General features: G+C 52.8%; 1 protein-coding gene across 10 annotated transcripts in view; it reads right to left on the minus strand.

The window, feature by feature from the left end:
* Positions 1 to 13,748, minus strand: part of RPS6KA2 (ribosomal protein S6 kinase A2) — a 404,289-nt gene that overhangs the window by 106,180 nt on the left and 284,361 nt on the right. For 9 of the 10 annotated variants that reach the window (XR_013159470.1, XR_013159471.1, XM_077120826.1 and 6 more), the window contains 2 exons: positions 9,443 to 9,559; positions 1,831 to 1,912 (listed from right to left, as the gene is read on the minus strand). Coding sequence is in view for 8 of the 10 variants with exons in the window: in XM_077120826.1 (XP_076976941.1) it covers positions 1,831 to 1,912; positions 9,443 to 9,559 (199 nt within the window). In the remaining 2 variants the exon portion in view is untranslated. Of the gene's footprint in view, positions 1 to 1,830; positions 1,913 to 2,592; positions 2,689 to 9,442; positions 9,560 to 13,748 lie in introns of those variants that run through there. The other variant, XM_077120833.1, reaches the window with a different exon arrangement.

Consider the following 13,748-nt stretch of genomic DNA (forward strand, 5'->3'; position numbering starts at 1 on the left):
AGAACATTTCCACCGCTCCAAAAAGAAATCCCACACTTCTTAGAAGTCACCCCTCATCTCCCCTCCCCCTGCCCCTAAGCAACCATGGACCTCCTTTCTGCCTCTATGGGTTTGCTTGTTTTGCTCATTTTGTACACAGGGCATCACGTGGCATTTTGTGACTGGCTTCTGTTACTTAGCGAACGGTTTTGAGGCTCACCTGTGCTGCAGCAGGTGCCCACATGCCCTTCCTCTTACGGCCAGATAACGTCCGCTGCTTGGGATGACCACCCCTGGGAACCCCAGCGGGCCGACACTTGAGCTGTCGCCACTCCTGGCCATTGTGAATAGTGCATGTGAATATCCGCATGCACACTTGGCATGGCGCAGCTTTCCATTTTCCTCAGGGGCAGAATTCCTGGGTCATATGGTTACTCTTCCTTGGACTTTTGGAGGAAGTGCCAGGTAAGCCTTTTGGTTTTTTGGTACTTAGATGACACCGAACTAACAAACATCTAATGGGATTTTCTATTTCTGTGAAGTGCTATGAAGTGAAAAGATTATTTTATGGTAAGGTGGGCATAGAAAGTCCAAACCTGCTTTGTTTTCTTGCACATTATCTCTTTAGCAAGGAACAATTATTTGAAATAACTGTTTCGTGAGAATCTCGGCATATTCAGCTGCATCCACTTGATAACTTTAGAATATCATTATAGCTACAATTAAACCATGCAGAGTGTAGTTTAAATCATGTTGCTACAGACAAAGCTGAAATGAAAACTCACTAGAATTCCCAGACCAGAGGACCTCAAAATTACTGGGGCAACCTGTCAAAAAAAAGCCCAATTCCAGGCTCTACCCCTAAGAGCTTCGACCCAGCGGCTGAGTAGAGGGGAATGCATTTTTAACGAGGCCACCCCCTCCCTGGGCCCAGTTCCTTCCCTCAAGGCTCATGGGGCGGGGCCAGGCTGGGGAGGGTCTGTTTTCTTCCCACAGGCCGTGCTGACCAAGTCCCCCTACCCCTCTCTTCTACAGAGATGTGTCCCATTCTGTAGGACCTGAATCTTGCCCTCCAAGTCCTTCTTTAACTGTCTTATTTGAAGAGAATGTTTCCTCCGTTGTCCACTTTTAAGTCTGTATATATTTATTTTTATGCATTTATTGTTCTATGTTATATATGGTTCAAATATATATTTTATTTCCCAACCAAGGTTGCGAGTGACCTGCAGGCAGGGAATGACAGTCCTGGCACCACCCGCATGTAGATGCGGGGACGGGGTGGGGTACAGTTAGCACGTGTTGACTGTTAAAGGACGGGGAGCAGGGAATACATGTTTCTGATGACATCTTTATATCAAGCCTGTGTTTGGGGCATCTGCCTTCCTGGGGCAGGGAGGACAAAGGGCTGTAAATCAGTCATTTACTAAAACCCAGCACCCACAACAAAGGGGAATAGAATCCTGAGTCACATGTTATATAAAACTGAGCAATTGGTCTGACGGAGGCTATTTAAGCTGATTTGTCATGCCACATACAGTCATAACAACGTGTTTTCTCGTTGTTCTTTTTTCAACTAGCTCTCTCCAGCGCAGCATATGTGGGAGAGCGGTGTTTATGCAATATGGCTTTTCTCTCTGAAAATTGTTGAGCTTGATGCAGGGATGTATTAAATATTCAGGCAAATGTCTGTGCTATTTGCTATCAATTGGGGGGCTACATGCCCGCCCGACGCCTCTCCGGATAGCTCTGGAAACTGTGCAACACGAAATGGAGTGAATACACCCTGAGCAGCAGGATGACTGGAGCCGCACCCGCAGGTCTGCAGAGCCGCCCCGTCCCCGGGGCGCTTACCTTTCAAGGTGGCCTTCTTAAGGACCTTCATGGCGTAGAGCTGCCCCGCGTCAGGCCCCTTGACCTTCCTCACCAGGAACACCTGACAGAGAGAGACAGGACAGATGAGAGGCCCGCGCAGGAGACCCAGCGCAGCCGCCTTGTTCGCTTTGAAAAACGGATAAACAGGGGAGTTGAGAAAAATTCGAAAAGAATAAAGGACAATTTAAAACTTGCTCTACTGTCTAGGCTGCCAGGAAAAGTTTTGTCTAACGCACTACACAATGATGAACGTCCTAACGTGTTTGCAGGAAGAATTGACGCTTGTTTTCGGTACCATTTGGCTGTCAGCAATGTTTTGTCAGGAGCACAGTACCCCTTTTATCTGCAGGCCAGCTGTTTAGAGAAATAAGCACTGTTCCGACATGCTAAGGGAGGGCAGATTAATTGAAATACCCCTTTACAATTCCCAGCTGTAGGTCATCCCCAGAGCTGCAGCCAATGGGACGGGCAGGCTGTGCGCGCTTTTCACGTAAACCAGCCCCTCCTACTCTGAGCTGGGGGTAGGTTAGGTTTATAGACTGAGTTATTTCCAGCGGGCTCTTAAATCTGCCCGTGTGCCATCTAACGGCCTTCCTGAGATGTTCGTTTGAAGTAGAGTCCAGAAGAAAACTTAAAAAGAAGAAAAATGATAACTGTGGGGGGCTACGCTGAAAGCCCTATTAAACTAGTAAAAAACTGGACTCTCCTTTATGAAACATTACCTTCTATGCGAAACATTACCTTCTATGCAAAACATAGTATTTGATTTTCCTGAAAGTATTTTCTCCGAAACGCCCCCGCAGCGTGCAGGAGGGCAGGGACCAGCGTTGGCTCCCGTGCGCGGGGGTCGGCCCCACGCCAGCGGGGGGCGAGGCCGGTGGTTGGGGCCGCAGGGGCCGCCCTGGGCAGCTGACGGCGGATCCGACCACTAAATGCATTTCGGGCCTCAGGCTCGGGGGACACGCAGCGGGGGTGCACGGCCCCCGTTCTCAGCCCTGCCGGGCCACCAGCACGTCCGTGTTTTCTTCCCGCACGGCCCCGCGAGGGGGAGAGGGAGGGGGCGGCCCAGAGACCTGCGGAGGCCGCGGAAGGCAAACTGAACACCCCCCAACTCCCGTGGGCGTCAAGACTGGAGAGGCACCGGGACCTCGGGTCTACGCGTCCCCCTACCCGGCCCCGCCCGCCGCCACCTCCCGCACCGACGCGACTCTAATCACGGCCCCTCCGCAAGGGACACCGGGTGTCGGGTGTCGTGGAGACGCCGGATCCGCTCCGCCCCGCCCCGGGGGTGGGAGGTGGGCAGCGCTGCACAGGTGCCAGCTGGTCAGGCCCTGGGGGGGCCAGCAGGGGCTCTCTCCCCGGGTGTGGACGCTTGTGTGTGTGTGTGTGTGTGTGTGTGTGTGTCTGTGACCACAGCGTTTTGATGGTCAGTTTGGTAAACAAGCCTGCAGTGTAGACTACTGGGGAGGCCATCTGGGCCCCCACTCACCAAGCACAGCTGTGTAAGATACACAGCCTGACACGCCTGCAGGGCCGGGGGCTGGGGGCTGGTGTGCAGTGCCTCTCCTGCAAACCCAAGGGGGGAATGTCCTGGGGAGTGACCCCTGGGCAGAGGCCAGGCCCCCAGGTGGACAACTGGATGCTGGAGGGGCAGGCAGAGGTGTGCACGTGCGGTCAGGGGGAGGGAATGGGGAGGAAAGACAGCTGGGAGCTTCTCCCACTCTTCCCCATTGACTTAGGGGAACATTCATGGGACAGCTCCTGCCCCCCTGCAGCCGTAGGGCCTTCCATTCCTTGGGTCTACACCATGGGGCGAGCGTGGTGGTGTAGAGAATCAGGCTGGGTGGGGGACTGCTGCGCTCCCCCAGGTCTGCTGAGGCCCATGGTGGGGGAGATGCATCCCAGGAGCTTGGGACGTGGGGGCTGGGGTGAGGACGTGGGAGCTGGAGATCCGCTCTCCTGACAGTCGGGAGAGAGGACTGGTTCTGGGCAGGGACATTCAGTGGCCAAACACCGCCGCACTCTCCAGTTGCCCTGCAGCACGGGGTGGCATGGGTGAGCGGAGGTGGGCTGGCCTAGGGAGTGGCACAGGTGAGTGGAACTGGCTGGCCTGGAGGGTGGCACAGGTGAGTGGAGCTGGGCTGGCCCTGCAGTGTGCGATGGCATGGGTGGGCGGGAGCTGGCCTGGCCCACCCGCTGTGCCCCGAGGAGCTGATGCCCACCTTCTAGCGGTTGCCTTCCCTGCTGTAGTCCCAAGGACACCAGCGGCCGTGGCAGAGCCTCATGCACGAACGGCCGGGACCCGGGTGGTGGCCCAAACCAATGCCAGCGGACGGACACCAGCCTGATCTGGCCTGTTACAGGGGAGGGGCCATGTCAGCTTCGGAGATGAGGCACTATTATGACTGGAAAGCTAGTGACAACAATACAACCCTTCTTTCACAATGGGAGAAGGCTGAGCAAAACATAAACAAAGTCATGGAGGAGTCGTGTTTGGACGGTCGCCCTTGGAAACCCGGAACCCACGGTTCCTGTGTCCTGGCCATTTCCTTCCCTGCCCCTCCTCCCCAGGGCCCTTCCCTCTGCGATGAAAGGACAGCACGCTACACTGATTCAGGAGCAGCGGAAAAGCCACTCCTCCGAAATCTGAGCTGGAAACCAGGTTCAGATGGGGCAGCAACCAATCAAGATCTGGCTTAAATGAGGTCAAATTGTATGTAGAATTTTACAGATGAAAGTTTTTTCTCCATGGTATTTCAATGTAAGCAAGAGATGATGGATAGCCATGGCGAATCTTTGTACTTAGTTGTTTTAATAAAGAATTCCACTTGCAATTTGTTTAAAAGAACAGGAGAAATACCACTGTATCGATATTTATCAACTCCGTTTCTCTGCGCGTCATCGCACGTCCCGCGGCAGGTGTGTGGCGAGCAGAGTCCCTGCCGGGACAACAGCAGCTTGAGATGGAGAATGAAACCGTGAAAACCAATTTCAAAAAGGCAGTGAATAACGAGTAAGGAGCGTGGCTCTCCGCAGCAGGGCACACGTCTCACGTGCAGCGGCACCTGGCCGCGCTCTGCCTCTGTCATCCTTATGTAACTTGGGAAGAAATTTCAGTGTAGTTAATCCATTTCTATGGGTTCCCAAAAACTCTGCTCGATTTTAGCAAAAATAGTCGCTGAATCTTTAAGACTTAATCCAGGTTGGGTTTTTAAATGTGCTCCCCATCTCATTCTGAGAACTGCTTCCTCAGCAGCTCGGCATGCTGCACTGCGGACGTCACGTGAGAACTGCCATTAGGAGAGAGACGCCCTGTCCTTCTCCACTGCCCCGGATCCTCCTGTGTCACCGCAATCAGCAAAATCACTACCTGACTCTTTTAGCAGAGCGTTCGTTCAGCTCTATCGGGAAGCTGGACTGCCATGTCCTCACGGCGCCTGATGGCTGGGTCCCTTCTAAGGACACGGGGGAGCAGTCCCCCCCAGAGGAAGAAATTTAGAGAAGGCACATTCTTATCATGCCACCCAGTAAGTCACAGGAAAGCAAAGGAATTTTTTTCTTTTGCTTTGATCCCTTCTCAGAAGGTGGGATCAGAACCTAAGGCCCGCCCCAGGAAATGTTAAATAAAGCCATGTCCATGCCTGCCCCTGGTGTGGACCTGTGCAGGAGAGCAGGTGAAGAGATGGGGTTGGAGGAGCCTGTTCCCCTCCAGACTCCCACGCTCCCCTCCCTCTCACAGGGAACGTGTTGCCTGCCCCGCTCACTCCAGCACTGGGATCTCTCTGCCATGTTTCCCAAGTGTTTCCTGGCCTTCGCAATCCAATTTTTTAACGCACTTTTCTCTTTGAGGATAAGACTGTAACCCAAGCATCACTGAGACCCCGACCTCTACAGAGGGTTGAAATCAAGCCAGCCTTGGATATAATTAGCAATTACTGGAAGTTTCAGTCATCACTCCCGACACTGGCTCCCACAGGCGGGTCACTTGCTCCTTGCAAGTCGCAGGGCTGCCTGCAAAGGCCCCAGGTGGGCGGGATGCGCGCCGATGGCCTGAGGCTGCCCGGGGACGCCCACCAACAGCCCTGACCCTGTGGTCCCGGCAGGGATGGCATGTGTGGGGGGGTGGCACACGGGGCTAGTTCGTGGGCGCCCACACAGGGGGGCGGGGACAGCACCCACCCGGCTCCCGGAAGGCCGGGGACAGAGCCCTAGAGTCAGGTCTGGTGGTCAGTCCGGCTTCTGTCCCGGATTCTGTCCCGCCCGCAGGCTGAGTGGCCCAGGAAACAGTGAGGGCGCGGGATGGCCCGGCCCATGGGAGGTTTGCTTCAAGGTTGGTGGTGGTGCAGCGAGTTCAGTGCAGGGGGGCTCTTCTCCAGGGGCTGGGCGCTCTTCCCCAGGGGCGGGGGGCTCTTCCCCAGGGGTGGGGGGCTGGGTGAAGCTCAGTAGACACTCTGCGGGCTGAAAACACACCGCCACAGGTGGCAAAAAGGGGGCTATTCCCCAATACACATGATTCTTACTTAGAGACAGGTTAAGAGAATATGGGGTGTTCGAACATACGACTTTTCCTTCTCTTTCATTAGTTTTGTTTTTTCCTTAAGGGATACATGACACAGCCCTGGGAGCACAAGCACCCCTCAGAGGGCTGCCCAGGGTGAGCGCTGCATCTCCTGGGGGGCTTCCCATGGGTGATCCTGTCCACACTGTTTCCCTCCGGAACTCTGTTCAGATAATTCCTTCCCCCCTTACACCTCACCCTGCCCCCGCCCAGGAGGCCCGCCCTGCTTCCCATGCCCCACACCCCCAGACCACCCACACCCCATGCCCCACACCCCCAGACCACCCACGCCCCCATGCCCCACACCCCCAGACCACCCACACCCCCATGCCTCACACCCCCAGACCACCCACACCCCCATGCCCCACACCCCCAGACCACCCACACCCCCATGCCTCCCACCCCCAGACCACCCACACCCCCATGCCCCACACCCCCAGACCACCCTCACCCTCCATGCCCCACACCCCCAGACCACCCACACCCTCCATGCCCCACACCCCCAGACCACCCAAGCCCCCATGCCCCACACCCCCAGACCACCCACACCCCCATGCCCCACACCCCCAGACCACCCACACCCCCATGCCCCACACCCCCAGACCACCCACACCCCCATGCCTCCCACCCCCAGACCACCCACACCCTCCATGCCCCACACCCCCAGACCACCCAAGCCCCCATGCCCCACACCCCCAGACCCCCCACACCCCCATGCCCCACACCCCCAGACCACCCACACCCCCATGCCCCACACCCCCAGACCACCCTCACCCTCCATGCCCCACACCCCCAGACCACCCAAGCCCCCATGCCCCACACCCCCAGACCACCCACACCCCCATGCCCCACACCCCCAGACCACCCTCACCCTCCATGCCTCCCACCCCCAGACCACCCACACCCCCATGCCCCACACCCCCAGACCACCCTCACCCTCCATGCCTCCCACCCCCAGACCCCCCACACCCCCATGCCCCACACCCCCAGACCCCCCACACCCCCATGCCCCACACCCCCAGACCACCCACACCCCCATGCCCCACACCCCCAGACCACCCACACCCCCATGCCCCATACCCCCAGACCACCCACACCCTCCATGCCTCCCACCCCCAGACCACCCACACCCCCATGCCCCACACCCCCAGACCACCCTCACCCTCCATGCCTCCCACCCCCAGACCACCCACACCCCCATGCCCCACGCCACCCACACCCTCCATACCACCCACAGCCCCAAACCTCCCATTCTCCCACACCACAGATACCCCCCAGCCCCATTTCCCCATGCCCCCTCCCCCACCACCCTGCCCTGCCCTGCCCGGCCCTGCAGCTGGCGGCACAGTGGCCGAGCTGGTGAATGAAGCACATGGTGGCAGCTGAACACCCTCAGAAGTAGCCACCACCTCTTCCCGGCATTTCCCCTGCTCGCTGTCATCCTGTGAGCCTTGCTTTTTTATTCCTTATATGATGATGACATGAGTAAAGATAAAATTAGAGTTTGTGAGAGGGCTGGGAAGAAGTGTGCTGCGCTGTGAACGCGCCACTCCAGGGCTTCTGCCAAGCACCGCCGATCAGCTGCTCTTGCCAAAGAACAGTTTTTTAAAAGCAAAATTGTAATTCAAAATTTGCAATTTGAAAGTGGAAACTGGTGGAAGCCTTTCCACCCTTCATCTTTAACTCCTCCCTTATCCGAGGCGGACTTCTTCAAGGTCATTTTTAGGTCGCTGAATGGATACCCTGGAGCCCTGGGCCTCTTCCCTTGAGCTCAGAAAGCGTTTCCCGTCTCTCCTGCAGCACGGGGGCCTCCGGGGTGCCTGCCCTGGGCTGGGCCAGCATAGTGAAGCAGGAACCAAAGCCCACCCCAGCCCTCCCCGGGCTCCCCCAGATCTGCCAGGCCACGTGCAGGCCAGTCTGCTCACAGTGTGCCCGCCTGGGCTTAGAAACAATGCAGGAACATAGTCCCTGCAAGGCGGAAAGAAGGAGGTGGCCCTGGCTTGTCTCTGTTTTCTGTTCAAACTTCTTAGGCCCCTTCACTCATTTCTCCTACATGTCTTATAAATGGCAAGGCATTACATTACCACACGAAATAGGCTTTGCCTTCTGTTGACACTGCAAAAAACTGAAGTCATTATTTCCCTTCTTCCATAAATACCATAGGCACCATATGAATCTCCTTAAACAGTTGTTTTTGTAGGTAAAAAATTGAGCACTGGTAATTTCATATGGTTAAATCTGTTTGTATACACGTCAGCATAAACACATGTTCCTTACCAGCATACCTCGTGGGAAAGAAAATGAGGAAAGAACAACACTTTCTACTGTGTGAGCATGCCAGAAGATAAATTTTGCGAATAATCAAGTTTATGCAGTCTGTAAGAGTTTACCCAGATATTAACATACTACTTAGTAGTCGTAACTTCAACCAGCAGGAGCCAGATGTCATTTTGGCACCAAGCCCCACGAAGAATGGAAGAGATGTGGCAAGCCAGACAAAAATAGTTCCATTAGAGGCAGGAGTCTGTCCTACCTTCCCAGTTCATTTTAGGACCTTACATCCTAGAAATAATTTTGCCTGAATCTATATATTTCTACCCAATCACTATACCAAGGACGCAGAGAAATTAGCATGTGTGTCTGCGTGCAAATCTGGGTGTGTGTATGTGTCTGGATTTGTAAGTTGATGTCTGTGTGTGAAAGTCCGTGCACGTGTATCTGCGTGTGTGTACTGTGTCTGTGTGTGTGCCTCTGTGGTATTTTCACGAGTTCAGGCAGACCCCAGTCTGCACAGGTCCAGGCAGTGGGATTCGAGCTGTGCAAAGAGAGGCCACAACTCCGGATTCGGGGACCTGGCGCCCATGGGGAAGTAAGGACTGCAGGGGCTTCCATCAGTTGAGTGAGTGGATGTTTGCCTTCGGACAGCGCCTCTGTCTTCTCTCCGTACCCAGCCAGGGCTTCGGCCTAAGAGGAGGGCCAGCCACACCGTCCAAAGAGGAGTGGCCCCACTCTGAACTCGGCAGTTCAACTTACCTTTCCGTAGGATCCTTGTCCTAAAACTTTCAACAGCTCGAACTGTGAAGGGTCTGCCTTTTCGAATCCCTCTTTTACATGATGACTGATGTCGATTTCCTTCACAATGCCTTCGTCCTAAAGAGAGCAGAAACACGATCAGACACACCAGAGGCCCCTTTAAATCTGTCACCGTTTGGCCCATGCTGAAGTTATGTGATGAGCTAGGTGGATTATGGATTTTTAGAATTGGAACTTTAAAAGTGGGATCCCACATAGCTTTTTAGAATTGTCCTGGTCGTTCACCACGTTTGTTAATTTTGGGGCTGTGCCAGTTTGAAACTGTTGTGGACCCCAGAAAAGCCATGTCCTTTAACTCTCATTCGATATTGCTGGGTGGGAGCTTTTTGATTGTTTCCATGGAGATATGACCCACCTAATTGAGGGTGGTACCTTTTGATTAGATGTTCTCCGTGGAGATGTGTCTCCACCCATTCAAGGTGGGGTTGCTCATTGGAGTCCTTTAAGAGGGAACTATTTTGGGAAAAGCTTTGGAACCATGAGAGCTCACACAGCCAGAGACTTTTGGAGACGATGAAGGAAAATGCCTCTGGGGAGCTTCATGAAACAAGAAGCCTGGAGAGAAAGCTAGGAGATGTGGCCATGCGCCCTCCCAACTGAGAGAGAAACCCCGAACATCATCTGCGTTCTTGAACCAAGGTATCTTTCCCTGGATGCCTTAACTTAGACATTTTCATAACTTGCATTAATTTGGATATTTGTCCAGGCTTAGAACTGCAAACTTGCAACTTAATAAATTCCCCTTTTAAAAAGCCATTCCGTTTCTGGTATATCGCATTCTGGCAGCTTTACTAACTAAATCGGGGGGTCAATGTTTCTTTTCTCCATGGATTTCTATGATTTGGTCTTACCAAAACCTCAAGGAAATCTAAGGGGCTTTCAATTAAATCCATCTTCCTTTTTGACAGTTTGGTGCTTCTTAAATCCATCCTGCTTCTCAAAAGTTGTGGAAGGGATGAATATAAAAATTATGGAACAAAATGACCCTCTCAAAAGGTCTTTGTTTTACTGTCTGCACAGCTGTGCTGTGAGCTACAGGTTTTCCCCCTCCTCCTCTTCCTGCCTGACATTTCCCCCGTGGCCACAGCACAGAGTGTGTTTCATAAGAAGCAACCTGATAAGATTTTCTGCCAGTCCAGAAGCAAGATTTTCCAGTAGGAAAAAGAGTCCTTCATCTTTAAATTAAAATATTGACAGAAATCACTATAAATTTCCATCACAGAACTTCCTGTCACCAAAGATATATGATTCCCCTTGGAAAGAGGGATTGTTATCAGCCCAAATGCCAGCAATCTGAAATTGAGAGACCGCAAGGCAGGTGTTTTCCCTGACACTCTGGCCCGATGGGCCTGTGAAGTTATTTCTGTACTTCTCTCAGCTCCCCCTTCCAACCTGTCCATCCATCCCACCGTCCATCCATCTCATGGTCCGTCTGTCCTCACAGTCCATCCATCTCATGGTCCGTCTGTCCCCACAGTCCATCCATCTCATGGTCTGTCTGTCCCCACAGTCCATCCATCTCATGGTCCGTCTGTCCCCACAGTCCATCCATCTCATGGTCTGTCTGTCCCCACCGTCCACCCATCTCATGGTCCGTCTGTCCCCACAGTCCACCCATCTCATGGTCTGTCTGTCCGCACCACAGTTTCAGCCTCAGCCTGGGCAGGTGGGCTTGCTGAAAACCTCATTAATAACTGTGACGGCTGAGCAAAGGCGCATTGTGGTCTGAGCACAGAAGACTTTTCGTAGCTCCCGTACTTATTCCTTGGGAGGTTCATCTGGGGTGGAGACAATTCCTGACTGGGCCATGGGGCTGGAAGCATTGCAGGTGGCCTTTCGATTAAAGGCTGAACCCCACACTGTACTTTCTCCCTACCCATTTTAGTCTAAGAATAAATAATTTACATGACAGTGGTACGTAAATGTTTAAACTTTCTGTCTCTCAAAAGTTTTTTAGAAATTTTATTATTTTTGTTATTTCCATTAAACAAATATTGCATACCTACAAAAGTCAAAAAAAGTTGCAAAACCTTATTTAGCAGGTCGGAGGCTATGGAGTTCCCTTTAGCTATTCCATTTGGTGGTTAAAAGAAACACTTGGATTTTTATATCTTAAAGCACTGTTTAACGTTTTTGTAAAAAAACAATGGTGTTTCTATTTGGGTAAACAGTGAGCATGGACAAAACGGATCCTCTTTGGTCAGTTAGCGACGATCCGTGGCTCAGTTAGAAGATAAAGGACGACAATTTAATTGCTTTGTCTTTACTTCTTGAACAAACAAGTAAAATTGGGGAGGGGGGGTACGGGCCAGCCAGGAGGCTCGGCTCACCCATCGCCCTTTGGGGTGGAGAAGGGCGCTCATTCTTGAGCTTTCCACGCGGCTTTCTGAAACCGCAGGGCCAGTCAGCCTGGGGAGACAAACCAGCACAGCTTTCCTAGGGAAATCTTCGAGTTTGCAGCAGGGAGAAAAGAGTAGACAGGGGGCCCTGCATGCAGTGGGAAACAGCTCGAACCTGGCTACAAACAGACTTCCATTTCCCACTTAGAAAACAAAGCCAAACGCTGGAGTGTAAAGAAATGCTCCAAATCCCTATAAAAGTAGGTTATCCTTTCTTCCACTAACATAGCAACACTAAAGAAAGATACCTGTCAGTTAACTAAGAATAAAGGGCCCCTTTCTGTTAATAAAGTTCTCCCGCGGCAGGGGACCCTGCACATCATCTAGCTACACACACCCAGCCCACCTCCCGTTCCACACTGCCATGTCTGTGAGTCAGTCATTAGCATCTTGGGTCACAGGTGCAGACACAAGACTTGTGACACTTCAAGTGGGGTGCAGGTCCTCGCGTGGACGCAGGGAGAGCTGACCTTCCAAAAGCGCATTCCTGATTCCGCCAAGACCAGCAGTCCAAGCCCCGGTGCTTTCCCAGGTAATATAGTTAATTTATCATTCAAATCCAATAAAGTTTCCACAGCAAGGAATCTTGACTATCAACAGGAAAGGAACCCACACGCACCCCCTTTCCACCTGGAAGCTCTGCCTCCACGGTGACATCTTGTCCTGAGCTTGCCTGAGGATGTGTGACTTCGTTCTCTTTTCCGGGAACTGAATTTTTTTAAAAAAGGTCTGGAAGCCAGTGCTGACTCCAGGTCCTCTGCAAGGAGTAAACGGGGCCTGGTGGGAGGAGGGCACGTGCGAGCTGCCTGCACGGCCCCATTTTCTGAATTATTTCTCGACTATTGCCCCAAAGAGCAATCAGGATTAAAATAGGATCTTTAGGTCTCATTTTGACGTAAGTGTCTCCTCTGTCTTAGGAGGAAGGTCCGTCTAGCAAGGCCTCTATGTGGACCCCACCGGCCTCTACGCGGACCCCACCGGCCTCTACGCGGACCCCACCGGCCTCTATGTGACCCCACCAGCCTCTAAGCGGACCCCATCGGCCTCTTCGCGGACCCCATCGGAAGCTCCGGGAGTTCCATCCCGTCTCTTAAAACAACAGGGGCTGCTCCTACGTCCTCAGCACACAGCACCAGCACGCCATTCCCGGCACAGCTCCTGGGACAGGGATTTTAAAATAACGACACATTTCTGGGGAGAAGCTGGTGTCATCAGCAGCAGCTTGCTCCCCAAGCGAGGATTTCGAAAACAATTTCTACTGTGACAGCGAGAAACTAGCAAAATAAATCACTTGAATGGCACTACTATTAATAATAGTTCATGAGAATGAATTTGAAAAACTGCGGTTGGATTGCTTTTAAAACGCTGACCAACTGCAAAAAGTCCCTGCAGGGAGCTCGGGGGTGGCGTACAAGGGGCTGGAGGGAGACACTGTTTTGCCCTGCTTCTTTCCCCCCTGGGCAATGTCACCTTATTTGGAGCCTTCTTCTGTGCAGAATCATTTGCTTTTCATGACATTTAAGCACAATATTTATGATGAGCAGGCAAATTAAAAGCTGTAAAGTATTAATAAAAAGAGAAAACTAAAAATGGGCAAGTATTCGCTTTATTTCTAAAAAAGGAAAGAGGCAATCTAGAAATCGCTGATTCACATGCTTGACATCAATTCTCAGCAAAATTACAGAAAGAAGTATTAACCAGGTGGTTTATGAGAGTTAGGAAAGAGGAAGGAAATCCCCTGAACTGTGTGACTGACCACAAGCCAGCCAGGTCCAGCCAGCTGTGTTCTACGTTGCTCTGGCGAGTGTACTGGGAGGTAGAGTGCTCACGGGGCAGACGGTCCCCAG

The sequence above is a fragment of the Tamandua tetradactyla genome, chromosome 11 (assembly GCF_023851605.1).
Source record: "Tamandua tetradactyla isolate mTamTet1 chromosome 11, mTamTet1.pri, whole genome shotgun sequence".
Classification (NCBI taxonomy): Eukaryota; Metazoa; Chordata; class Mammalia; order Pilosa; family Myrmecophagidae; genus Tamandua; species Tamandua tetradactyla.